Here is a 27,969-nt window from a genome sequence, read left to right as displayed (position 1 = left end):
CGAATGTCATCCGAATTCGCACGATGGCGAAACACCTCAACAGCAATCTTCGAAAATATTCGCCTTTAAAGTGCTTCGAAACCCCATCAACTGACAAAATTTTTTCAAAAAATTCAAACCCAACTGAGGTTTTTGCATGGAATTTTTTTACAAAAGTTGGCGCCAATGACCGCCATCATCGCAGTCGGCTGTAAAAGTGAGGTTTTGTTTTTTCTCTGATGAAAAAGCTTTTGTTTATCTGCAAGTTTTTATCAATTTCCTCACTGTCTTGGCTCAATTAGTGAAAAAAATAGTTAAACAAAATTCAAAGGAGTGTTTTTTGTTGAAGTTATGGCAAATAACTTGGAACATGAGCTCATTCAGCTGTCTGAAAATGCCGCCTCCGGCACAATCACTGTCCGGAAACAGGCTGTCGAAAAACTGAGTCTCCTCCTGGACAGTTCAGACGCGAGGGATGTGGTTTCTCGGAAGACATCGATGAATTTCGATGCACAGCATCTTCTTGACCATGTCCTCCAGGGACTTTGTAAGGTAAACCTCTTGAAATCCTGCAAAAAAAGATCTGTTTCAAGCGTTATTCTTCCCTTCCAGCAAGTGGAAAAGTATTCCCGTTCGCAGAAGGCTGATAAGTGGCTCACTGTCTTCACAGGATGCATTCAGAAGATCATGGACATAGTCGCTGGACGTAAGATTGAAAGCTAGACAATACACATTCTCTAAGATTTTAATAGAAAAATTCCTTCTAGATCTGTACCTTGTCGATAGTTCCTATATCATTGGAAGATGGATTTCCATCCTTGAGGATGAGAACTTATTGATCTTCTGCGGACACCAATTTATTCAAACCTTGGACAGCTATATTACCAAGAACAGCTTAACACTGAGCAGGATCAAACTCGATCAGTGGAATGGTAAGTTTTTCTAGATTTTCTCCTCATAAATTTCTTACCGGATATGCCGGAAACCAACTTTTGAGCATATTTAGGTGGGATTCTTAATAATTTCACGGATTGTGATTGGGAGGGAAGTCCATTGAGCTTCTTTCTGGTGCAACCATCGACAAATTTAATTTCCGTAGTCGTAGGGGAGAGTGAGGCAGTTCAGATATGGATTTTAAATTTTAAGTGTTATTTTATAAAAAAAATGTCAAACAAATATTAAATTTTCTATATATAATTGCTAGGCTTTGAGATAAAAAAAATTATAGGGAACCTGGGGCAAGTCTGACAAGACCAGCATTTTTTCACGATCTCCCATGAAATCTGACAGCTTTTAATCAAATCGGGAAATTGGATCCTCTACAAAACTTTATCGTAGAACGTAGAACTTAAAAAGCTTATTAAAGGAGATTCTTTACAATCGCATCTACAATAATCCTAAAAAAATCTGATGTCTTCCGATCAGCCCCAAAAAACGAGCTAAAAACGTTCCCGTCCTCTTCGTTCGTCCGGTCGCTCTTTGGAGCTTAATATCGCCCAAACTAAGAGAGATATCGTCAGTAAAATCAGCATTTGTCGTAACTTCCTTTTGACAACTTTTCAGGAGACGAAATTTTCAGTTCAGCTTTATTTTTCTTAAAAATGAGCACCGAATGCGATACTTTTGAGTCAAAATAGTAAAAGTGCCACTAATAAACTGTAAGTTAACTCGAAAAAATCTTTATAAAATGATTTAAAAGTTGAAATATTGAGATATATGTTCGATGAAACACAATAAGATTTTATCGTAACTTCCATCGTTTATAAAGCCATAACTTCCAATGTATGGAGATCTTGGAAGTTACGACAATTTTCAAAAATGCATTATATCAATTTCAATGACTCTAGTGATAAGAAGCACCTTTATTTGATTAAATTAATCAATTAAACTCTTATCACTGTCCCTAAAAGCTTTTATTTCATAAATTTTATTGAATAAATTTTGCGCGCCGTGTCGCTTGTTTTGTTTTGAATTAATGACAGATGGACAGGGAAGATACCCGCTTTTTTCTTACAAATATTGCATTAAATTGAGTTAATGTTGCATTATTCGCACTGTCTTTGGATATTTGGAAGAGTTTGTGAACATTTTAATGTGAGATATTGCATTTTTGCTGCAAGCCACGAAAACAAGCAAAAGAAGTTACGGCAAATGCTCATTAGAGAAAATTTTGTATGGAAACTTATCGTAACTTCACCAAAAATGGAAGTTACGACAAATTCTAATAAATTTTTATCAATTAAGGGCACTTACGATAATTTTTGTTTGAAATAATTTTTATTTGGCTTATAAAAGTTTCTTTTTCTCAAGTGCGTTCAATAGACAAAATTTCGTCGATTCCAAATATATATCAAAATCGCTAAAATGAAGTTACGACAAATGCTGATTTAACTGACGAGATGATACCTATCAAATAAAAAAATACTTAAGTCGATCGATAACCCCTGACTCGAGCTATAAGGGACCAAAGTTAGAAAAGTGACTGGCCTCTATCTCCGGTTCTAATTAACATTTTAACCTGAATTTTTGGGTTTTTGGTTTCGTCTCGAGATGAGCACTTTTCGATGAAAGTTCAAATAGTTTGCAGGTGGCGCTGAGATAGCGTCAAAATTTAAACTAATTTTTCTGAAAAACGCCATTGTGCAAGGTAATTCAATTTTACAGTGTTGTCTAGGCTATGAAGTTTCCCAAAAGTGGCGTGAGTTCGCTGTGGCAAAAATAGAATCAAAGATATGAGGGGTCAAAGTTCACAAAATTCAAAACCTCATCTCCGGTTCTGTTTGACCGATTTTGACGAGTGAGGGCGCCAATTAAAGATCTCGCAAATCACTATAACTTTCTAGAACATTTGAACTTCGTAGGACTAATGACCAGCGCACAATAACTTTTGTTTGTAAACATGTTTTCAAAATTTCCTATGAGAATGAGCGAGATAACTAGATATAGATCTCATTCATTCTCATTGAAATGTCAAAAACATGTTTACAAAACAAAAGTTACTGTGCGTTGGGCATAACGCTAGGGGCGCCACAGACGGCAAATCAATTTTCATATTACATAAACTCAATTATCTCGACTCTTGCTCAACCGATTTTGATGATTATTTCGGCATAAGTAGAGGACATTTATATCTATTTCGTCCGAACATAATTTTTTTGGCAAGATTATGCCATCTGTCCGATTTTGTCGTTTTAGTTAGTTATATCCCATCCTTTTCAAAGAAATAACAAAAATGTTACGACAGACAAGACTATCCCATCCTCTTCTACTTTATTTTTTGAATAAAATATTCTGCGGACCTAAAGTGTATCAACATGGCTCAATTTCTCTGATTTTATATAATCAACAGGAAATATTTTAAGTAGAATTGAAAAATTTTCAATCGGAATATTGTTCAACAAGCAATTCAAGAACCACTCCGATAGCTTTGTTTAGTAGGGGAGACTGGGCCAAAACTAGTAAAAACGCATATTTAATGCTCTCACGAGCTCTGAGAAAACTTAAACGTTTTATAATGAGCATATTCTTATAGGAAATTTACTGCTCTACGACATTGCAGAAGACTATTTTTCTCTATCTCGAAAGAAATGTGATTTTCGAATCATTTTCTAAAAGTCGGTTTTGTGGAGATTCTCAAAATTGGTGAGGCACATTTTGTCAGTCTTCGGATAATTTGTGACGTTTTACTCTCGCAAACGTTAAAAATATCCAAAAGACATATTTTTATAGGAAATTTATTCCTCAACTTTGTCGAAGATAATTTTTCTCTATCTTAAGGAGAAATGTGTTTAAATTGAGTTAATCAGTATTGATATTTTCTGTAAGCCAAATATTCCAAAAATAGGGCTTAAAATTTCATTATTTTTTATTTTACATAATCCTTCCTCGAATTCCTTGAAACTTTGTAAGTTCAAAAAGGTTCATTAAGGCTGTCTATAATAAAAATGTCAAGCCTTAGTCTCTTTTATTTTAGATAATAGTGAATATAGAAATTTTCGTTTTGACGAATTTTGCCCCAGTCTCCCCTAACTTTAATCCTTTAATAATTGGCTAGAATTTTTACTCCAAAGGCTACTTAAGCCCCGCCCTAAAATAATTTTATATTCCTTCTCTGTTACAAATTCTGACCAACTTAACTCGATTTCCTACTCTACTAATGGATAGTTCAAAATTCAAAGTGTTCCACCTTTTAAAAAATAGGCCACACCCCCTACGGAATTTATACTACAAATATAAATATGGGAACGTTTACATACGATTTCTAAACCTTTTGTATTGACTAACACATCTATCAATCTCCCGGAATAGCGGATAAAAATGGGAATGTGGTTCTTGGACGGGCGTTAACAGAGATATTTTTTTCTTTGGTTTTAACAAGTTTTCAAAAAATGGCTAAATAAAAACAGATTTAGAGTTTAAACCCGTCTAAACTTTAGACTAAAAATAACGCATACAAGTGGTCGTGGGAGTATATTTTTTGTTGTTTTCACGTTACTTGGAACTGTGATTAAAAAATGACAACTGCTCTCTCTTGGAGTTCGAGCAGTTAATAAGGGCTTGAGTAAGGATTATCTAGAAAAATAGGAGTGGCTTGGCGTGGCTTTGGTGGCATGAGCACGATTCTTTGAATGCGATTCTCTGATACTCCCTTAACTTTCAGAAATCTTGAGGAAATTGGATAAATAGGACAAGAAACAAGAAACTTTTTTTTCTCTATAGGGGGAAGTGGGGTACCTTTGAAATTCGATTTTTTCTCCTACATTTAAATTAATCTGAACCTTATTATGACATAAATTTATTTCCGCAACCAATTAGGAAACTAAATTACACTATAAATAAGGCTAAATTCCATTTAAAATAGAAGAAAAACCCAATATTAAAGCTGCCTCATTTCAAAAGTGCCTCACTTCCCCCTATCGTCCTTTCGGCTTCTCTATGAAAAAGTTGTAGAACCATACAAACTACAGGCTGCCTGTGTCAGTCTTTCTTTGGTCATACTAACCCTAATTTGAATATGCAAGTGGCTGTCTCAAAAAGAGCTCAAGAATTTCTAAAAGCATTTTAATACAAAATTCTCGATATTAAACCTTTTAAAATTCATGTCTTTATAAAGCAGCCTTATTCCTTCCTGGGCGTGGCTTCAAAGGGGTGTTAATTTAGTGAGGACTAGAACCAACAATTTTTTATCTTTGTCTCCTATTTCTACCAAGCTTTTTATGCCTACCTAGAGTTTCTAATAATTTTATATAATTCAATTTTCAATTCAAGCATTCAAATATAAAAAGGGGTGTGGCCTATTTTTCGTATTCTCCTGATACTCGCATAATTGAATTTCCGAGAGTGGCTTGTATTTACCTTAAACTTAAACTATCATTATATATGCTCCGTATACTCCTATTCTGTATTAAAAATTGAAAAAAAAACAACAACTTTATAGCTGTCCGAAAGGGGCGTGGCCTAAAATTTTGTTTCAGTTAAGTTTATTATGTTATTTTACGGTGATTTGAAGTTGTTCGAGAATCTCAACCTCCCATAAGCTGATTTAGGCTTATCCCTTGCTTTCAGACCTTTTGAACATTCTCGTGGATCTCTATCTCGAGGAGAATTCCATCCCGAAACTTATCATTCTCCAGAGTGTGGGAAAAGTCCTCGAAGAAGGTATCAAAAACAGCTACATTCTTATCCATTTGCCTCCGTTCGTTGAGAAATTTGTGGAAATGTTCTTAGTGGGAAATGATGAATTGATCAAGAGAGATGCTTTGAGTATCAATTATACCATCTGCAAAGCTCTAGCAGTTCAGAATACTTACCTTGTAGCCAAGCATTGCCGGAAAATGCTAGAAGAGATCATTAACTGTTACTATTCGATACGACATGATGATATCCGAGAGCTAACTTTCAAGTTCTTCCACTTAATTCTGATCCTCAAAACTGTCCCTGGAGATTCAGATACTTCAACGGATGACGATGATGGCTCCTGGAGTAGACTCAAACTGAAGATGTTTAATATCCTGGACACAGAGATGAAAAAGCTTGCCCAGGAAAATGATGGCAAGAGGAGATTTTCTGTGTCGCCTTTTCTGGTGAAATTTGGAGCTTGTTTGTATGTTGATTTGGTCAGGAGTAAGTTTATTAGTAGATCTGGAAGGGGAACGGAAGAGCAGGCGAGGAAGCGGTCAAAATTCAATGAGACCTTCCAGGGTATTGTCGAGATGGTCTGGATCTCTGGGCAGGAATTTGATTTGGGTTGGTTCTGTGTTCTCTGTGAGATTATCGAGAATGGGGATATTGAGTTGCACTCGGAAGATCTTGAGAAGGTGATTGAGCTACTGGTTGAGATTCAGGGTAATCTCAAGGTTGATACTCTCATGGAGTATTTTTGTAAATGCTGCAGAATTCTTCTTAAAAGAGTGAAAAATATTCCCAAGTGCCGAGAAGCTTTCCTGACCATTTCTCAGAGGATTATCAGAGGCTCCACAATTGATGGACATGCTGCAGATTTGGTCAAATTGGTGATTAATTCAGGGTTTATTCCACTTGATCAGAGGGTGAGGATTGTCAGTGATTTTCTGGGCAGGAAGGAGTCCAAGGCAGAGATGGAAATCCTCATTGCTGCCTTCAATGATTCCAATACCAAAGAGCTTTTCTTCTCGAAGAATCCTCTAAATACCCTTTCGGGATGGATAAATTCCTCTCCGGAAGTTGTTGTGAGATTGCAGCCAAATCTACTGGCTCAGATGATTGTTGTCTTTGTGATGAATTCCGTGGAAATTGATGGAAATTGTCCAGGAAGTGAGAAAAAATCAAAGACTGATGCAAAGAAATACAATGAAGAAATTCAGGAGATTCAGATTGATTTGGAGCACAAGTTCCTTCTGAAATTCCTCCAAAAAACTAATGAGATATACAATAAAGTTTCCCGGAATGATCAAATAAGTCTCATTCATCTCAGACAACTCATGGAAAGTCTTCCGGAACTCCCTGCTAACATCCCAACTGAAGTTGCAGCTCTCTACTTCACTAAACGCGCAGAAATTTTCCTCCAAGTTCACAATACTATTAAAAAGTTTTCCCTAGAAGGTGTTGAAGCTTTCCTGGACATGCTACGATCCCAAGTGATCAAAGCTGTGAAGGAAATTGAGAAATGTCTGACGGAAAAGAAGCGACAGCTCTCCAGGATTCACATTCCGAATGTCATTGAGAGGCTCAAAAATCTCTTCAGGGAAGATTCTCTTGGCCTCACGGTAGATTGTGAAGTTTCCGGGATTATAAAGTATGTTGCAGATCATTTCCGGAACTGCTATTCTCATCTCCAGGGTTCCAATGAGGAAGCCTATCGAGTTATCCTCACGAATTGTTTGCAATGCTTGGTCTACCTTCATAATTTCCACTCCATAAGAGCTGATGGTGCATTCCAGAAGATTTCCGAGGATTTCCCGGATTCTGACACAAAGACAAAGTGTAGAATCCATCTTGATGTCATTAGGACAATTTCCCAGCAGCCCTACAATGATTCCCTGGCTGAATGGGCATGCACAGAAATTCAAGATCTCACGAGAAAGTTTATCAGAAGTCAGGATATTACTGAAGATATCCTGACAGTTATTCAGGATGCCACAGTTTACTTCAAGTCTGGTCATCCTGATTACCTACAGAATATTCTCGAACTGCTAACACGGCTCCTCGGAGCCTCACTGAAGCAACAATATCGACCACAGACGGCAAAATATCTTGTAAAGCAGATCATTCATTTGTTCAGGAATGGCATGGCTGAGGATCATGATACAGCAGACACGTTTATAGAAGTTCTGAAGAGATTCCTCAAATCTCCGATTTACAGTATTCAGTTGATGGTTGTGAGGGCATTTGTGGAGATTTTTTCCGATGGGAAAAATATTGATTTTGAACACTTCCCAAAGGAAGATCTGACCAATTTTTTCAGTGCTCAAACTCCTGACTCTGGAGATGCTGCCAATAATAAATTGTCCATCATAGTGCAGCTTTTCCAGGGGCTATTTGTCAATTCCCTGCCAGCAAGAAGGTTCATTCTCTTCGAATTCGCCCAGATGATTTCACGAAAGGATGTTGATGATGGTGAGTCTATTTTTGCAATTCAACTATATCTCGCTAAATCAACAAGTGTCCTAACTAATTTTTAATCATTTCTCGAAGTTTTAATGACAATAAAAGTTACAAAAAATTATCATTTGAACTGCAGAAATAATAGAGATTCAAAATATAAAAAAAATAGAAAAAAAATCCCCTGAAAATTACAACAATTATTTTTAGAAATGACGATAGAACGAACCAATTTTTTTTCTAAATTTATAAATTTCGATTGCTTCCAAATTTTATTCTAAATTTATAAATTTTACTTAGTCACTCTAGAAATTATTCTCAATAAAAATTACTACAATATTTGTTACAAGTTCTTGTCAAATTCGTGCTCAAAGATCAATTAATTTTTGGTAAAAACACCTGTGGTCAATATTTTCATAAAAATGGTGAGAAAATTTAAAGAAAAATGTTAAGTAAAAAAAATCTGGTCAGAATAAAAATGAATTTGGTCAGTAAATTTTTGTTTCATCAGTAGAAGAACTTAATTTTGGTCAATAAAAATTCAATTATGGTAAATTAAAAAATCCAAAAAATCAATTTTGATCAGTAAAATTGTAAATTTTATCAGTGGAAAAAAACAGTTTTCATCACTAAACCTATCAATTTTGACCAGTAAAAAAATCGATTTTAGTCAGTAAAAATTTCAATTTTGGTCAGTAAGAGAAAGCAATTTTGACCAGTAACAAATTCAATTCTGATTAATAACAAAGTCAATTTTGGTCACTAAAACACAAATTTTTATTGCTAAAACTATCAATTTTGAGCAGTAAAAAATCGATTTTAGTCAGTAAAAATTTCAATTTTGGTCAGTAAGATAAAGCAATTTTGACCAGTAACAAAATCAATTCTGGTCAGAAACAAAATCAATTTTGGTCAGTAAAATTGCAAATTTTATCAGTAGAAAAATCAATTTTCATCACTAAACCTATGAATTTTGATCAGTGAATAAATCGACTCTAGTCACTGGAAAGTTCAACATTTGGTCAAACTAAATTTTGGTCAAATAACTCATTAAAAAATAATTTTGGCCAGTAAACACGTCAATTTTATAGTAAAATTACTAATTTTGTTAGTAAAAAAAAAAGAATTTTCTCAGTGAAATCAATTTTTGTCGGTGAAATTTCAAACTTTACCAGTAGAAATATCATTTTTATCAATAAAAATATGAATCTTTTTCTATAAAAAAATCGATTTTGATCAGTAAACATTTAAATTTTAGTCAGTAAAAGAAAACAATGTTAACTAGTAAAAGAAATCAGTTCTGTTTTGTAACAAAGTCAATTTTAGTCAGTAATTCAGCAGTAAAATTGCATATTTTGTCAGTAAAAAATAATTTTCTCAGTAAAATCAATTTTTGTCAGGAAAAAATGTTGATTTTGGTCAGAGAAAAACTGGTTTTGGTCAGTGAAAAACAAAGTTGTTTTCTCTAAAACCATATTGAACGCTAATTGTATAAAACTTAGACTCATTTTTGTATGCTTTTCACTAACCAAAATTCAGTTTTCACAGACCAAAATTAACTTTATTACTAATCGAAATTGATTTTTTTTACCGAAGAAATACATGTCAGTTTTTACGGACAAAATTTGCAATTTTGCTAAACAAAACAATTTTTTACTGGTGAAATTAATAGTTATCCTAATCAAAATTGATTTGTTTACTGACCATGATCATTTGTTAATGGCCAAATGAATAAATTTAAACAAAATCGACTATTTGACTGTCAAAAATTCACTTATAGCGATGGCACATTTTTTATTTAGTGAAATTCAATCTATTCATATTTTACTTTACTCTTTTAAACCTAAATCATATATAATTTTCTTTTTCTGCCAAATTAAAATTTCAATTTCGATTTTCTATATTTTTTCATACTTTTTCAGATATAATTGTCTCTTCCTCTTAATTGAAAATTTAATTAAGAATTGAAAATGGAATTAAAATTTCAGTTTTTATTTAAATGATTTTCGACTGAAAGAATGAGAGGTAAAATTTCAATCGACTGAATTTCACTCAATTGAAAGATGCATCAGCGCCATTACCGATCAAATTTGATATTTTTTACTAATCAAATTTGCTTTATTATGGCTCCGATACACCTTTTCGATCAGGAAAATTTCATGTAATTGAAATTTACATCCTTTGCTTTTTCAAACGTTTTGCATATATCTGTCTCACTTTTTCTCACTCTTCTTCTTTTAAACATCATAACAAATTCGATTTAATTAATGGCATTTTAAATGCGAAAATGAGACAGATATTATATATAAAAAGTCTTTGAGAATGAAAGAGATGAGAATTTCCCTTTTATGAATTTTTCCTGATCTAAAAGATGTGTCGAGGCCTTTATGGCTCCGGAACACCTTTTAGATCAAGAAAATTTCATGAAGTCAAATTTCGTATCCCTTTCTTTCTCACATGTTTTGCATATGTCTATCTCATTCTCTCGCACTCTTAAACATCACTCCAAATTTAATTTAGCTCAATCGAATTTGATATGCGAAAGAATGAGATAGTCATATACAAAACTTGTGAGAAAGAAAATGTTTCGAATTTCGACTTCATGAAATTTTCTGATCTAAAAGGTGTGCCGGAGCCATTATTAACTAAATTGAATTTTTGTTTATGCCTCTGACACAGCCATTAAGATTACGAAAATTAAATTTCATGAAATCAGAATTCACGTACGTTTATTTCTCGAAGATGAAGAATGCAAAAGAGTGGGATAGACACAGGCAAATCATTTGATAGAGAGTGGGAGGCGAATTTAGATTTCCCTAAATTTTTCTCATTAAAAAAAAATACTCTGGATTAATTTAAATAAATAACTGACTAGTATGAATGTCACGTGTTACTTTTTTACTCATCATGGCTTTGGCACACCTTTTAGGTCGGTATAATTTCATAAAATCAAAATTCGCGTCCCGTTTTCTCTCAAAAGATTTGTATAAGTCTATCACACTCATTCGATCTGAAATTCGATTGAACTAAATTTAATTTGGTCTGATGTTCAAAAGAAGAAGAAGAGTGCGAAAGAATAGGATAGCCATATGCAAAGCTTTAAAGAAAGAAAGGAATGTGAATTTCGACTTCAGGATTTTTTTCCGATCTAATAAGTGTGCCGGACCTATCAAGATCAAAATTTATGACCAAATCTATTTTTATTACTGGCACACCTTTTAGATCTGAAAAATTTCATAAAATCATTCATATCGTTTTTATTCTCACATGTTTTGCATACATATGTTTATCAAATTTTCACACTCCAAATTTCATTGAGCTAAATTGAATTTGTTGTGATGTTCAAAAAAAGAAGAAGAATGCGAAAGAATGAGATAGACTTACGCAAATCTTTTGAGAAAGAAACAAATTCGAAATTCGACTTCATGAAATTTTCCTGATCTAAAAGGTGTGCCGGAGTGATTAAAATGCAATTTTTGATTTCTTTTTAATAAAATAATAAAATGTTTTCTACATCCGCTTGTATTTTTCTTTAATTTAAAAAATACCTATGTCTAACTCCTGGAAATAATCCAATAAAATTCCTTGGTTATTTTCAGCCATTCTGCAACGTCTTCACAATGCGCGCTTCAATGAGCAGGCGGCAATTTTCACGAAGTACTTGGAGTACTGTATGCCGGACATGGTGGAGTTGTGGTCACGTCATGAGAAGCCGATTGAGAGGTAAGTGATAGAAATGTATGGTGTTATGTGAGCCTGGTGTGGCAAAGTTGGCATTTTGAAGCGGCACTAACCGGGCATGGGAAAACTTATTTCATCTTTCCTCCTTTTCAAGTCCGTGCACAATTAAATTAGTGTGAATGTGTTCTAATATTTTTTTTTTGGGTTATTTGCGGGATTAACTTCTCACCCGCCAGAGTCGCGTCACAATTTTCCCGCCACTTTAGGTGTTTTCTCGCGTATAGGCATTTCTGATTGTGCGCCAGCGAAGCAGGTGGCTTGGTCATAATTCTGAGCGCCGAGTGTGAATGGAGCAAAAAGGTGTATGTGACTCCACATGAGGTTGCTGAGAAAAAAAAAAGTTGAGTGCGCCATTCTTGCGATTTTCAGCAGATTTTGTGGAAATTCACCATTATTATTATCATGGTGACCCAGTAGAAATGTCAGAAGATTCCCTGACTTTTCGGAAGCGCACTCCGTTCTGGGTGCTCTCGAGAATACCCTCTATTCTCTGGGGACGGGCATTTAAAGTGCGCAACTTGGGAAGACAGGCAAAATGTATGTGAAGATCACTGTGACCTTCGGTATGGCCTTATGACGTTGGTCATTTGAAGGTTTTTTCACTTTTTGTGGCGGTCTTCTCAATAGGCTTTTTGGTATTTTATGGGTTCCGGGTATGATATTCGAGACAGATTCCCGACTTTGTTTCAAATGTCTCGACTATTTGTCCCCTCTCTCGATGCCAGCCAACCAACCCAAACGACTCAAACGACTCAAACCAATCACCAATACAGCTGTACAAATCTCAGCCAATCCCCTTTTCTTTACTTTGCTCACATCGTGTGCTCGCGATATCACTGAAACGTCATAGTGAGATATCCAGCTTACTGGTTATGTTTGCCTGGTAGGATATTCATACAAACTTGCGACTTGTCGCAAGTTTGCCAACACCACGTGCACCTTTCTCACTCGTGCACACGCCTACTCTGTCCACCCGACATCCACAGAGCCATCTACAATCCACCAAATTAAAGTTTCAAACTATCCATCCGAATATCTTCAGAAATTACTTTACTAGTTCCTATGGTCTCCTGGTGATATATTCAGTCACATGCCGACTTTAGCTGTCGTGTGACCACACTCTGTCGCTTCTCGGCCTTTTCTCGAATACCACATCCAATATTTCCAGTAGCTATCATCTTATTCTCCTGGGGTTGACTTCCAAAGAGAAATTTTGACTGCTTTTTCCCACTCTTGGAATTTCTGTCGTCCGCTGAATGCCACATGAGACACATTCCCGGACTTGGTAGCCAACAACATTTTGGCAATTCCGTCACGTGTTCTCAAACCAAAGGCAACAATCTATGGTATTTTTGTGCTAAAATATACTCATATACACACAAAATAACTTTCAGTGATTTCTGGCATCCTGTTGATATTTCTGACATTTTGCCTACACCAAGTGGAAAGAAAAGTCGCCCGAAAAACAAAATGACTTCTCAGTAACGTCACTTTGGTCTAATAATAAGAAGCAAACATTTACAAGTATCAATAATTCTGTTTATGATTGCCGTGGACATTTCAGATGATTATGTCGACTCGACGCAAACAATTCTCGTAAGAAAAATATTGTCAAAAATGCTCAGTGTGTGAACGAATGAAATTTCACTCCTCACATTTTTCACTCTGAAATGAGTTATTGAAAATTTCATGGGAATTTATGAAAAATTTCAGAGGTATTTTCAGAATTTTCGGAGAAGAATTCTAAGCTGAGAATGAGAACGGTGTAAAGTGTACAGTAGACTCTCTCAAGTTCGGGTATTTCGGACCAAAATGTCGCCCGAATTAGAGAGAAATTCGGGCGACAAACTTTTTGAAATGAAACGGTTTTTTTTCATCTGCATGCACAATGCACATATTGAGTTTACGTACTCAAAAAGGGTAAGTGTGCCAAATTTCGACATAGTTGCATGCAAGCGCCAAAGTCTTAAGTCTGAAATGTAATATTTTAAATTTAAATTGATTTTTTTTATTCTTTCTTCTTAACGAGTGTTGCTTGGAAACTTGTGAAGAGTTTACCGTCTTTATTTACTCTAAAGTCATTCTTAATACATTTTAAAATGAATAAAAATATTGACATGACTTTGGTGCCCTATTTCGGCCACCTTCATTCTCATAGTTCCTTGCCCTTCGGGAATTCTTCTAATATCTTTTTCACGTCATCTCGTTTGTCGAAGCTACATTTTTGGTTATTCTTTTGCATTGTATAATCTCTAGAGTACGTAAAATCTAAAAGTTCATGGAAATTCGAGGAACAAAAAAGGTGGCCGAAATTGCAAGCTGGCCGAAATTTGGCACACTTACCCTACATTGTAAATATCATGAAAATCCCTTAATAATGCAAAATCATATCAAACCATGGCAAATTTGAGCATATTTGCTTCATTTGATACTCAAAATCAAACTTGAAAAATATCAACAAACTTTTTTCAAATGTAACTGCTGCCCGAATTAGCGAGAGTCCACTGTACTTTTTCTGGATTCAAAAACCTTTGAAAAGGGGAAGTGGTTTTAAATCGTTGGAACAAGTACTTCTCAGAATTGCTCAATTCTTAACAAAGCATTGATGGTGACGTAACCACGAGTAAAGGTAGTGAAGAAGTAGGCCAGGGGTGTGCAAGAACCGTTTGAAACCGAAAAAACGTCAAAAGAAACTTGTACGTCAGTGGTCAAACGCTACTTGAACAAACTTATTTTGACGTTTATTCGGTTTCAACAGTTCTTGCACACCTCTGAAGTAGGCCTTCAGAAAGTGAAGTCTTGTATGCGATTAGTAAATTGAGGGATGAAAAGTTTATGCCCCTAGATGTTGAAATTTATGGATATGGCCCGAGTTAGTTGACTTAAGCGTGTTTTTAAGGTGGCTTAGCATAGGAGCTTCAATGGATCAGTGGATAGAGTAGTGTCTTTATGACTGCGAGGTCTTGGGTTCAAAGCTAAGCAGCACAGCAGCAGGCAAATAATTCTCATGCCATATCGGCTTTGAATTGGTCCAGTGAATGAATGAATGGTAATGCTAATGGTGCACATTACAAAAAAAGTGAACCGCCTAGACCTAGACAATATAGGCTGATACGAGAACGAGTTTCGACATGAAAGTAATACTTCAGTCGATAGAAATATTCACTGTCACTGATCTGAAAACACACCGAGATGGGCTGCAGTTATATAGTAGCGGCTACCCATATCAGGGGATAAGATAGAATAGGAGTGGGGAAGCATAAAGGACCAAAATTGTGGCCTGTATGCATCGGTAACCCAAAATGGAGAACTGACTTGGCAGTGGAAAAACACTAAAAACTGGCTAGTTGAGGTCATCGTACCCATATTCCAAAAAGGGAAACAATAAAGTATACTCCAATTACAGGGGAATTTCCCTGTGTGGGCCTGGGTGAAGCGGTAACTTTTTTTTTGAGCCACGGTCCTCTTTTACAATCTAATAATCTAAGGCCAAGCTTAGTCGTTTGGTTCAATTTTCCATGCTTACCTGGCGAAGGGGCTACTGTGATCATGGTTCAATTCTCGGTTTTCAAAGCTGTGTTGATTCCGATTCTCACCTATGGTCATGACATGAGATTTGTGTAATGACCAAAAGTATAATATCGCAAGTCCAAGCTATCGAGATTATGTACCTCCGAGTGATAAAGGGAATCACTTGTCAGGATCGAGTGAGGAACGTAGTCGTTCGTGAAATGGGGGAGCATCGACAGGCGTGGGTTGCTAACCTAGGTGTTCTAGGCCCACGACCCCTTAAAAAGTAAGCTTAAATTTCGTCAAGCTTACTTTTCAGTCTTCTTTTCCTTTCTAACAAAATTTCATTGAAATATTGCGCTATTTGGACTTAAAGTAGTGAAAAGTTGATCATACACTTCTGAACTCCCATTAAAATTTTCTAACAATTTGCCGATTTTGTCGGCAGAGTGCAAACTCAACACTCACTCGGGTGTATTTTGATGCGATTTCTGGAGACTTTTTCCTCTCTTTCTCATGCTTCTCTATGCCAAATGGTGCCAATGAAATATTTCATGGTGGAATCACATCAAATTTATATGAAATTCACGTTGTAATGTGTAAAAAGCAAAATATTTCTAAAGTCCCAAAGCAAAAGTCTCGGGTATTGCATGAGACTGTCGAAATAAAGCGCGACATGGAATCCCGCGTTCGAAATTTTTGGGTGTATTTTTTAAGCTTGAATTTATGATGGCCTGGTATCGTAGTATCAGATCATCGCATAAGTAATGCGGTTTTTCCCGTAGCGTGTGTGAGATAGAGTAATAAAAAAGGTCTGAATGAGGTAGAAATACGGTTTAAATGTGCGCTTTTGCGTATTGTATTTGATCCCTGGATGTTGATACTTTCTTGGTGTTTCGTTGTGAGTTGGGGTAATAAATGGGTAGAAATTTTGAGAATTAAGGGGTAAGGATTGGAATTGAGAATATTGGTTATGACCATCAACCAGGAGGACATTATTGGTGGGAAAATGATGTCTCTCCTTGGCAATGAATGACAATGTCAAGGATTTAGTCCAAGGATCTGTCCAAGGTCTTCAATACACCCCAGTAATTTTATAGGGGACTTGGGAAAAAAGGCGCGCAGGTTTCAACTGCTGCCTGGTGCTGACGACGCAACGATGAGAGAAAAGTGGCGGGAAAAATATACCATTTTATTATGTCTCTATCGTACTTCTCCATGAAAGACTTCTCTCACTCTTACTTTTGTCTGACGAAGATCTTTTTCCTGAGATCTTTGGGCGCCTGATGAAAAGACGAAAAAGTGAGAAAGAACTGCAACCTCAGATTTGCCCTCTTTATCCTTCTCTGGGGCGTATTTTTCGATCATTTTGTCTCACTAAGAAAATATATATAATACACCTCAAATTCATATCTTACCTCTCGGTCTCTCCGGATGGCATCTCTTTCAGACTTCCAACGAACATCACTGGTTTGGCTACTCGTGGTGATTTCATGGACAAATACCGGACAATTTTTCCCAAATTTCTCATCTATTACAGCCAGGAAAGCTATATTAAGCATTTGGGTGATCCTGGAACGTACAAACCCAAAGAACTTGCTAAAAATTCCCTTCCAGACTGCCTACCATTCATACTTTCAGGGCACAATGCCAAGTGCCGGAAAATGAGGGAGTTTTTCGTGAAATATTTTGGCAATATTGATGAGTTCACGAATCAAAATGCTTCACATATCCTTCAGAAGCTTTTTGAGAATTTCTGGGATGTCCAGGAGTACGAAAAACTCTATGGATTTCCTCCAAATGAACTCATGACATCAGAGTTTGTACTCAATTGTGAGCAATTTCAAAAGTGCCTCGATACACTCAGCGTAAGTTATTATAAATATCAACCTCTTCTTTACCTGGCATTAGTAATATTCTTTTATATTTTTTGCTATGGGTTTTTTTCATGACAAATAGCCCCGCCCATGAATTGGCATAGGTCACGCCTCCTTTTGGAAATATGACTGCAGTTATGGTCTTGTGACTGTGGTCAAATAGTTGTTGTGATAATAAAAACCAATCATCCTCTGTATTTTATTAGTGGGAGGGGCTTGATGGTTTTGCATAACAAAAATTCACCACGCCCCTTTTTCTAAATATTACAAAATGAATCTAAAAGGAAAAAATAGCGTATAACAGAATAATTTAACGTATAATAGAACCAAAATTAATATTGTTAGTTAACATGTAAAACAATGATACATAAAATAAACAAAGCCGCAATATATATTTTTAAATTCATCTTTATTAAAAACGATCATAATTGTGCATAAAGCACGCACTACTGAAGTTAAATACGGTTAAAGTCATAGAACCGGCACTGCTTCAGCATAAAACGGTTAATATTATGTTTAAATCCCGCACAACTTAAGCTTAAAATGATTTCACATGTATGTAACTCACTCATAGCTTTAAAACCACCCCCGTCGGATTTAACAGTTACACCATGAAAGATTTTTTACTCTCTATTTAAAAATTTCCGTTAGTTTTCAAATACCAATAAAGTACCTGTTCTCAATAAGAGATGTCACATTTCAGGGTTGTAATTAGGGGTAACATATTTTTGCAAATTCAATTTTATTATAAATATATTTTTTCTCTTGTTTATTTCTCTTTTAGATTATAATAGGGTAAATTAAGCTAATTCAAAACCTCTTCCAAATGGAAATTTTTCGCTACTCCAAATGGAAACGTCATTGTTTTCACGATAAATTCAGTACTAAATTATTATATTTATATATTTTCTATACCACGGTTTCATTATTTAGTTAATTTTTCTCCAAATAAAGCGAAAATCCATGCATATTCACAAATTTTAATTTGTTAATTTCTCAGAAAAATTAAAAGTGTACCTTTTCACCATCGAATTTTTTATTTATCGACCAAGTTTTCCAATTAAAAACACAATAAGGTGACTGTTATTTATTCGTTTTGTTTAACATTTATCTCACATTTCTGGGTCATTTTAGTTAAATTAAGTGCTAATCTTTATTGTTAACGGTACGTAAAGTTTTCAAATGAAAGAATTACCTATTTCGTGAACAAAAAGGGCTTTTCTGAAGTGTCTGCAAATGTTTCAATAGGAAACCCCGGAAATATGATTTGTTTTGAGAAATTTTAATATTGTTTTAGATGGGGAAAGAGAAAAGACTAGGAATAATAACAAATCTTGAACACAGGAGCAACTCAACAAGGTTTTGGAAGCATTTCGTCGGGGTTTCACTTACACTGTTTGTCTCCAATTAAGAAATTTTCCTTGTCTCCATTTTTATTAACATGTTTCCAATAGAAGCATTTTACGTTTGCGTATTTTTCTTGTATTTAAGAAGTTTTCAAATTATATCTAAAGAATTTTGACTAAACAATAACATTCTAGAAGAGCCAAGGAGCAAATTTATGTAATTCTCTTCAGAAAAAAGATGAACTTAATGTGTTGAATCTTCTGTCATAGTTAAAGCGTCAGGAAATGGTTTTGAATTAGGACATTTACCCTAGTTATAAAATATATAAAAGGGTCAACTCGTTTTGCCACAGTTTTACTTTTTTCAATTTAGCTAAAAATAAATAATTTTAATGCTTCAAAGCTTTGTTCGGCCTATTTGTAACACAGGCTTTAGAAAGATATTTTAAAATATTTCACATTTTTATCTTAAGTTCGTTTAGGATGAGAAAGAAAACAAAATATATAGCTTTTTTAACTAAGATTATATTTATGATCATGTTCATTTGTTACAGATCAGATTTTTCAATAAGACTTGCATATTCAATTCTTTTTTACAGAAATCTTGCTGCATTTTGTTGTATGATTTAAGTTTTTTTTTTAATTTTGAATATCAATACATGTTTTGAGCAAGTGCTCTTGAAAGCAGACATAAAGAAAAGTTAATCAGAAAGCAATATTTGCGGCCACCGCCGTCTTAGCGTTGCTGACCAACCTCCAGAGCTAAACGGTGGAAATGCTCCTTCTGAGGTTGTATAATTATCGAATCACTGGCCGTATTGCATGGCTCCGATATGTCATCTTCGAATTCAATCCACTCGACTTCGTCGCAATCATCGTCCATGGCACTGTAGTCGCTGACGGATGACTTTTGGAGTTCTACTATTGTAGCGTAGATTTTCGAACTATGACTCCCAAGCTGTGTATTGTCATCAAGATGAACACCAGAATCTGCTTGTGTCTGCCTTAAGTCCTATGATCAGGAAATTTATTTCAGGAATTTCTCAGGAGAATATCTTGTGTAATTGGTAGGCAATGAGTGAAATGATATATTTCTCAATTTATGATGTAATTGCACTACATTCTAGTCATTCTATTGATATCTCTAATCTTTTTACTTCGAGGTCGGTAACATTTCAAGTCAAAAACAAAACAATGTAAAGTAATTGAGAAAAATTCTAATTATAAAAAAATCGCAAAATTTGTTTCCTTATTATAAGTTATCAACTGTTCTATTCCATACAATTAATCTTCAAATTTAGAATGGCAAAAATTCTAAGAGGGGAAGAAAGAATAATATATATGGCGTTTATTTTTAAATGAATACTATACGGTTCCTATTGTGTAAATCTGGACTTAATATCATTGGATTTTAAAGTGGGTCAGGGGGGTCATCCCGAGTTTTTGTAATTTTGAGATTTTGATGTACTCAGAAAGAGAATTTAATAAATTTTCAGATAACATATAGAACTAACTTACTTTGTTAGAAATATTTTTCACAATTTTAATTTCTTACATGCACAATTAATTAGAAGTAAAGGGGAACAAATATGAATTTCTTGCGCCATTTTTGTGAGGTAGGGAACCAACTGTCACTAGTTGGTCCCCTATTCTTTTATTTCAGAAAAATTTAATAGAGCTTTGGAAAAACAAGGGACCATCTTCACTACATACAAGAAAAGAACATATTTTATAAGTTAAAAACGTGAAAATTTCAATGTTTATAATTGTGCTCAGACAAATAGAAAAGAATCAAACAGTTATTGTACAAAAATTTGCGTAAGATATTTATTTATAACGAATTGAATATTTAATACTGTCTCCTGAAAAATGACTCAGATTGAGATGAACTCCTTTAAAATCCAATGAGCGATATATAAATGGTTATCATTGAACCAACAATATTACTATGAAGTCATGTGAGGTTGTACAGGCTCTATTTTATGCCTATATCGTAATTTAGAAGATAAATAAGATGTTTTTTAGGTAACAGAATGAAACTTTTGCGATAAAATTGCTCTTATGAAGATAAACCTTTAAGATTCTATAGGATATTACGACGAACAAACAAAGTGTTTTCAAACTAAAATGCAATATATTTTGATTTTCCTAAGATTAATCTTTTAATTAAATAATTTACTGGTAAGATAAGTTTGTTAATTGCAACTTTTATTTTTCTAGACTTATTCTAGTCTATAGAAAAATAAACATAAATATTTTTAAAGCGAATTTATTAAAGTTTAATTTGAAATTTAAAAAAACCAAAAATTTGCGATAATTTATAGTTTTGAAATATATCAAAATCCGGTACATTACCAATTCATTAGCGGTTGAGACCGATGCAGCCGGGTTTAGGATTTCGATACCTTTCAATTAAATCAAAAATCGACCAATTTGTTTGAGAAATAAGCCCTCCAGAATCATTGACATTAATAAATGCAAGATTGCGATTTTTTCTGGTCTTGGGTGTCTGGTCGAAATATTCGTCCGGACTTGCTCTGAAACACACCGAAAATGATCCGAATCCGTAGGGCCAAATATAAAGTAAAAACGTATTTTTTTGAAAGGGGTGGAGGGGTTGGGGGGTGTGAATTGGGTAAGTGAATTTTCTAGAATACATTGATTTCTGGGGGGTCATCGATAACCTAAAGTTGATATCTCTTGCTGTTTAAAAACTACAGTGCTGTCAATTTATAAAAAGTGGACTGTATATAAGTACGCTCGTAGATCTCGAACACAACAAAATATCGTATAAATAAGTTAGATTTATGGATGAACATTCATATTAGTGTAATCTTTGCAATCATCTCTTATTAGATCAAAAAAAAATCAAAACCATGCGACATTAAACTAGCAATTTTTGATTTCGATTTCAAGGAAATTCAAGAAAAGTAGCAATTTACTCTACATTTTCTTATTATTTTGAATATAAAATAATATTTATTTAATACGAGAAATAAATGTTTATTTATTTTGTCCATGATCTTCTAAAAGAACTAAGAGATTTCTAATCAGAACAATCCTATAGGACATTTGCAATACTGTTCTACATCCACGTCTAAGAGACCACTTTCTTCCATCATGAAGAGAAATATGCATAAATTTAACCATAGAATAAAATTACTGAGAAAATTCTCAAAATTTGATAGGTACGTGGTAATTAGTAAGATTTCTGTTTTTCTTAATGACATGTTTTTCAACAAAAAGATCAGCAACAAATATTATATAAACTACTCGGTGGCAGCCATAATCCCGAAAGCCAAAATCCCGAAAGCCAAAATCCCGAACGCCAAAATCCCGAAAAGGCCAAAATCCCGAAAGCCAAAATCCCGAATTTCTCAAATCCTAAAAGGGATGGAATTATATGGAGGAAAATGTTTAGAATAATTTTCCAAGACACAGAAGATTTCCCTTTGCCTCCAGCAAGCGCGGGTGCAATCGTGGGAGTAGCTATGACACTTTTAAGAATTCGGGATATTGGTTTTCGGGATTTTGGTCCTTTCGGGATTTTGGCTTTCGGGATTTTGGCGTTCGGGATTTTGGCTTTCGGGATTTTGACAAATTCGGGATTTTGGCTTTCGGGATTTTGGCGTTCGGGATTTTGACCGGGACCCAAACTACTATATTAAATTAGTTATAAATCTTTATATATCTTTACATTTATCTTATTCAATAAAATTTCAGCTCATTTTGCGCAATAAGGAAAAAATGTTACTTACAATCGGAAGAGCAGTTGGATCCAAAAAAAATGCACATATTTGAAGCGCTGCGTTTTAGAAGTATTTTTCTGTTTGATATCTTCTGGTCTGAAGTGCATGCTGCACACATACTTATCCTTCCCTACAAGGGACATAGAGAGCTCTAGACGTGTAGCCCAAATTTCCCGAACTTGCAAGTTACTTGGAAATCTAAAAAAAAAAAATAATTCCAAAACAAAATTGCAAAAATACAAGTCAGAGATATTCTTTAGCATATTTTCTTTTATCCCACTTTCCACTTGTTTCTAATCTTTAGTTTAAATTATTTTCTTTAGTTTTATTAAAAAAAAAGAAATGTGCAATATAGCCTCTTCGTCAATTCACCAAACCTAATTACACGAATATTGAGTTGGTTTTTATTCGAAAACTCATTTTCTATAAGCTCAAACAATTTTTTCACTGATTTAAAAAAAGCAATTGAAGATGTTTTTTCGCAAGACAAAATTACCCCTAAATACTATCCTGTCGAATATGTTGGCCGGGAAGATTTTCACCGTATCCACATTTTTCAGATTTTTTTTCTATTCATATTAATCGCCGCTTAGAACAAATTACACCCCCACGCATTCACAATTAAATAAGCTTTCACTCACTATTTTTCACTAATATTGCTGCGTCAAAAGAAAGAAGAAAATTGTGACTTACCTGTGGAAGGTCACCCCATTGGGATTTCGGTGCTTAGAGTTGAAGCAATTCACGACCGCGCACTTCATTTTTCACACGTTTTACTGCACGAATGTCTTCACTCACACTCACTAATCACTGGAAATTATATTTTTTCTACAACTTGCTGATTTTCTCACTTCTTTTACTCACAAAACTCTGGACCATGCAAATAAAAAAAACACAACAATGCGGCGATTGTCAAGGGGTTACGGATCTGTCCGCGGCGTGTCGCTCGCGTCATGCCTTCATGGTGCAAATTTGAATTCTCTATAGAAATTTGGCCAAAATAACGAACATTCCAGGGGGGTGTTTAAAACGAAAAGGCTAAAATTGCAAATAAAGAGCGCACAGCTTCACCACAAAAGGGTTAAAATCGAATATAAAATCCTTACAGCTTTCGAACGAATTTATTTTGGATATTATATTTATAATATTTATTTTGGACGCGGAACGCGAGACCTTGAGGAATCCGCGAATGTTTTAATTGCTACTGATGATATTCCTACATAGTCTTGCAAATGTACCAATACTGTTTAAAAATTATCCAATTGTTTCATTTATTAATTACGAATTAATAGAAAGGGGCGTGTCCTATTCTTTGATCTGGTCTAACAGATACGTCTTCAACAATAATTTTATATAAAATTCGATAAATTACTAATCCCGGGTAAAGTAAAACCACAACAATTTTTAGATCAAAAGTTTTTTATTTAACGCTAAGAATCTTGCAGATGGAGTACTCAGAATCTAGCAGAGACCTCTTTAAAAGTCTCTGTCAGAGGGAACCTTTTGAGATTGTTAAAATTCTCATGAGACTCAAGGAAGCGATTTATCTTGCTCCAGAAACAATGGAAATGTTGCGTCCAACTCTTCGTTTTATTCATTTTGCCAGAAAAGTCACTCAGACCATTGATGATGATATCACTGAAATCACTGCCAAAGATTTCCTTTTCTCAGAAATTGCAGGATTCCTCTTGAATCTCATATCTGGAATATCCTTTTCAGATTCCATTACAGTGGCACTACTTGTAGAATTTCAGAGTTTTCTCGAACAGAATTTCCACAAGACTCTCCAGGGAGTTCAAAATCAATTGGAATTCATTGTTGAGAAACTCACAGGAATCGTGAGAAATAGCAAAAGTGATGAGGTGAAATCTAGCGCTCTGAATAGCCTGAGATTTTTATTTGTTGAGAAACAGGAACATTTAGTAGATGTCCTGAAAGTGATTAATAATGTGCCAAAGGAAGTTGATTTTGATACGATCAGGAGGACACAGAATGTTATTGTTAACATGAACTTTAGCAGTTCATGCGAATTGTTGGATGAAAGTGTTGAAGATGAAAGTGGACTTGTGAAGGACATTGAACACTTTTTGGCAATCAATAATCCCAACATTGACAGCATTAAGCACCTTAAAGGGCAGGTAAGGATGCAATTTTTTTGCAGTTAGTTTTTTCTACTTACAGTAGAGTCTCGCTATAGGCCATCGCTCTATAGTCCACAATTTATCGACCGTTGATTTCAAAACACTGATTTTAAGTTAGGTTATGTTTTTTAGTATGCGACATGCATAATTATTTTAATATTTTTGGCAAACTTTATTAAGGAGTTGTGATAATTGTGATCCACAATGAAGAGAGTAAGGACAAGTACCACAATCGCAAAGAAAGTGGAGGCCGTCGAGCAATTTCAATACTAAAAATCGTTGATAATTTTAAAAAATTACATGGACTAGTGCGACCCAAGTGTCAAATTTGAAACCAAATATGGACTATAGCGAGACTCTACTGTACCAGTTTTGATTTTTTTTCTCACCATTTTCGTTTTTTTTACTTAGCAAATTTGATTTAATTATTTACCATTTTTGATTATTTTACTTACCAATTTTTAATTTTTACCTACCAATTTTTATGTTTTACTTACCAATCTTGATTTTTACTTACCAATTTTGAATTTTTGCTTATCAATTTTGATTTTTTACTTACCAATTTTTAATTTTTACTTACCATTTTTGATGGTTTACTTACCAAATTTGCATTTTTTACTTACCATTTTTGATTTTTTCACTTACCATTTTACCAAAATACTTACCGTTCTGCTGCAGCCTTAAAAAACGACCACTTTTATTCTGAGGGACGTATACATAATTTGATAATTTTGATAAATAAATACGCTGTCCAATGGTGCTTGGAAATATTTCTCAGTAGTTTTGCTTAGTAATTTTGCTCTTTGTTAAATACATCTGCTCAGCAATAGTTTTGTTCTTTCCTAAATTAGTTTAGTGATGATTCTCCGAGATATCGCTCAGTTATTTCGTTTAATAGAATTGGTCCTTATTGAGTAACTTTGCTCAGTATTTTTGCTTTTTTCTGAGTAATTTTGTTGAGTGTTGCTTGGAATTATTGCTCAGTAATTTTGCTCAATAGTTTTGCTCATACTCAGAAATTGCGCTCAGTATAGTTTTTTTATATTAAGAAATTATGTTTACAGAAATAAATCTCTTTCGCTCGGTAAATTTTGCTCTTTGCTAAGAAATTTTTCTGAATAATTGATAATTTGGAAATATTGCTCTGTAAATTTGCTCAATAATTTTGCGTTTTTTAAAGTGATTTCGCTCAGTAGTTTAGCTCTTGTCCAAGAAATTTCGTGCAGTGGTTTGGATCTCTGCTAATTAATTTTGCTAAATACTTTTATTTTTTGTTGAATAATTTCGTCCAGTAATTTTGCTCTTGAGAGATTTTGCTATTGCTCAATAATTTCAATTGTATAGCTCTTTGTTAAGTAATTTCGCTTAGGAAAGGTTTGGCTCTTTGCTAAATTCCCTGAGTAATGATTCTTGAAGATATCGCTCAGTAGTTTTGCTTTTATCTAAGTAATTTTGCTCAGTTCTTGGTACTTTGAAATATTGCTCAATAATTTCGCTCAATTGTTTTGCTCTTACTAAGTTATTTTGTTGTGTGGTTATTGTCTGTGCTAATTAATTTTGTTCTTTGCTGAATAATTTCGCTTAGTAATTTTGATCTTTGCTAAGTGTTTTTGCCCAGTGTTGGTGCTTGGAAATATTGCTCAGTAATAATTTCGGTCAATAGTGTTACTCTTTTCTGAGCGACTTCGCTCAATGCTTTTGCTCTTAGTAAGTAAATTTCGCTAAGTGGTTTTTATCTCTGCTAAATCATTTTTTTTATTATCATTTATTATCATTAATTTTTGATAAATAATTTGCAAATTTTCTCTCATAAATAATTGTTATTTTATGAACAAAAATTGAAATAGTCTATCGTAGATTTTATTTGAAAATAATTAATTAAAATTCATATTAATGTTTTTGTAGTTGTCGAAGCATCCAGATAAAGTTGTTGAGATTTATAAGCAACTTGGTTCTCAAGAAAACGATACGATTCTGCATAAGCTCACGGATATTCTAATCAAATGTTCTCAGTCTGACAATGATTCTCTGAGTATTGAAGCGACAAAGTGTCTCAGTGAGATGGGATATTTGGAGTTAAATGCCACGGAATCAGTTCCTAAAAACGATGATTCTGCAAAGAAACCCGTAAGAACCTTTTCTTGGTCCGATTTAAATATCTAGAACTTCTATAAATAAGAAGTTCTTTCCTTTCTAGAAAATTGTTTATGCCGAGGAATGTCTAAAAGTCTATGAGAAGATTGTTGTAGCCCTTCAAGAATTGCAGCAAGACTGCGATGTCTTCGTCTCAAATGCTGCTGCTTCCACGCTCAATGCCATCCTTAGTGACTCCGTTGGTCGTGAGATGAAGCACATGAAAAATCGAGAGATCTTTATGAGTTCCAAACCATCGAAGCAAATGCTCAATGTCAATGAAGATACAGTGGATAAACAGCCCCTAAAGAATTTATTCAGTGTCCAGGAAGGGGATTCCCATGAGAAGTGGATTGAGAGAATTGCAGGAAAAATTCTACAAGCTTTTGGCAATACATCTCTTCTAGCAATTGCCAAGCAAAAGCTATCATTTGCCGAATTTCTCGTGCCAACTCTCATTTCGCTTTTGCTTTCGATTCACTTCAAACCAATTAATGGGGAGATTCAGCTGTCCGTGAATGATTTCTTTGAGAAGTATGCTGCAGCGAAAGCTGCTAAAATTCCTGGTATCAATCTCAATAAGAAATCAATACAGATTATGCTAAGCATTTGCGACTGCATTCGATTTTACAATGCAGTGTAAGTAAAGTGTCTGCGTGTTACTGCGTTATCAAACTTGCACATTAAAATTTTAATGTGATTCACATTAATTGTCGCTTGTGAGCGTCCAAATATGTTATTTGTGTCTTTGAGTCACTTAATATTTGGGGTTTTTCTATTTATTGATAAAGAAGTGGACTTGGCCTGCAAAAATAAGTTTAAATTTACCTAAAGCATAAATATTTTTCACATTAAAAAATTAAAGAGAAAATCACATTAATTTTTCGCATTAATGCTATAAATCAATTTATATCAAATTTTGCGGGCCAAGTCTACCTTTTTATCAACAAATAGATCAAATTTTGAATATAAAATGATTCAAACACACAAATTACACATTTGAACTCTCACCAGCGACAATTAATGTGAATCATATTAAAATTTTAATGTGCAAGTGTGATAACACAGTTAGATTTGTATTTTTTTTAAGGAAATTGCTCTTTGGTGTCTTGCAGATCATACCAAGATCAGCACAATGCCAAAGTTTTTCAGAGAATTCAGCTGAATTATCTACAAATTGCCGATGCAGCTTGCTTCAGCGGGAACTACTCGGTTTCCCTGGTTTTTGCAGAAATGTGGATAGCCAGTGAACTCAATAATGCTGGGAAGACTAATAAGGACTTACTGGCAACTTCTATCAGGGAAATTTTCATAAAGGTAAGTTACTTTTAGTTTGTTTTCAATTGCTGGGACTTTTTTTTTATTATTCTTTCAGAAGAGATTTTCTTCTTTCACAAATATTTTCTTTCAGTAA

The 27,969-nt window shown here is 34.4% G+C and overlaps 1 protein-coding gene across 1 annotated transcript; it reads left to right on the top strand.

Annotated features, from left to right (window-relative positions):
- The first annotated feature begins 166 nt into the window (after positions 1-166).
- Positions 167-27,969, top strand: LOC129801065 (uncharacterized). The gene is made up of 11 exons (XM_055845823.1): positions 167-531; positions 592-685; positions 747-911; positions 5,545-8,073; positions 11,658-11,781; positions 16,760-17,177; positions 23,727-24,419; positions 26,328-26,549; positions 26,620-27,194; positions 27,671-27,872; positions 27,931-27,969. Exons 1-11 carry the CDS (start codon positions 331-333, stop codon positions 27,967-27,969), a joined length of 5,262 nt encoding a protein of 1,753 aa, XP_055701798.1. The 5' UTR covers positions 167-330.

The sequence above is a fragment of the Phlebotomus papatasi genome, chromosome 2 (genome assembly GCF_024763615.1).
Source record: "Phlebotomus papatasi isolate M1 chromosome 2, Ppap_2.1, whole genome shotgun sequence".
Classification (NCBI taxonomy): Eukaryota; Metazoa; Arthropoda; class Insecta; order Diptera; family Psychodidae; genus Phlebotomus; species Phlebotomus papatasi.
The sequence above is the reverse complement of the archived record's forward strand: the minus strand, read 5'-3'. Positions and strand labels throughout refer to the sequence as shown.

What these genes read in the sequence shown, in the direction of transcription:
- LOC129801065 (XM_055845823.1), top strand. Translation starts at nt 331, where the DNA reads ATGGCAAATAACTTGGAACATGAGCTCATTCAGCTGTCTGAAAATGCC. An exon ending in CAAACTCGATCAGTGGAATG is followed by an intron (nt 912 to 5,544) that starts GTAAGTTTTTCT and finishes CCTTGCTTTCAG; the next exon opens with ACCTTTTGAACATTCTCGTG. An exon ending in AGTGCCTCGATACACTCAGC is followed by an intron (nt 17,178 to 23,726) that starts GTAAGTTATTAT and finishes AGAATCTTGCAG; the next exon opens with ATGGAGTACTCAGAATCTAG.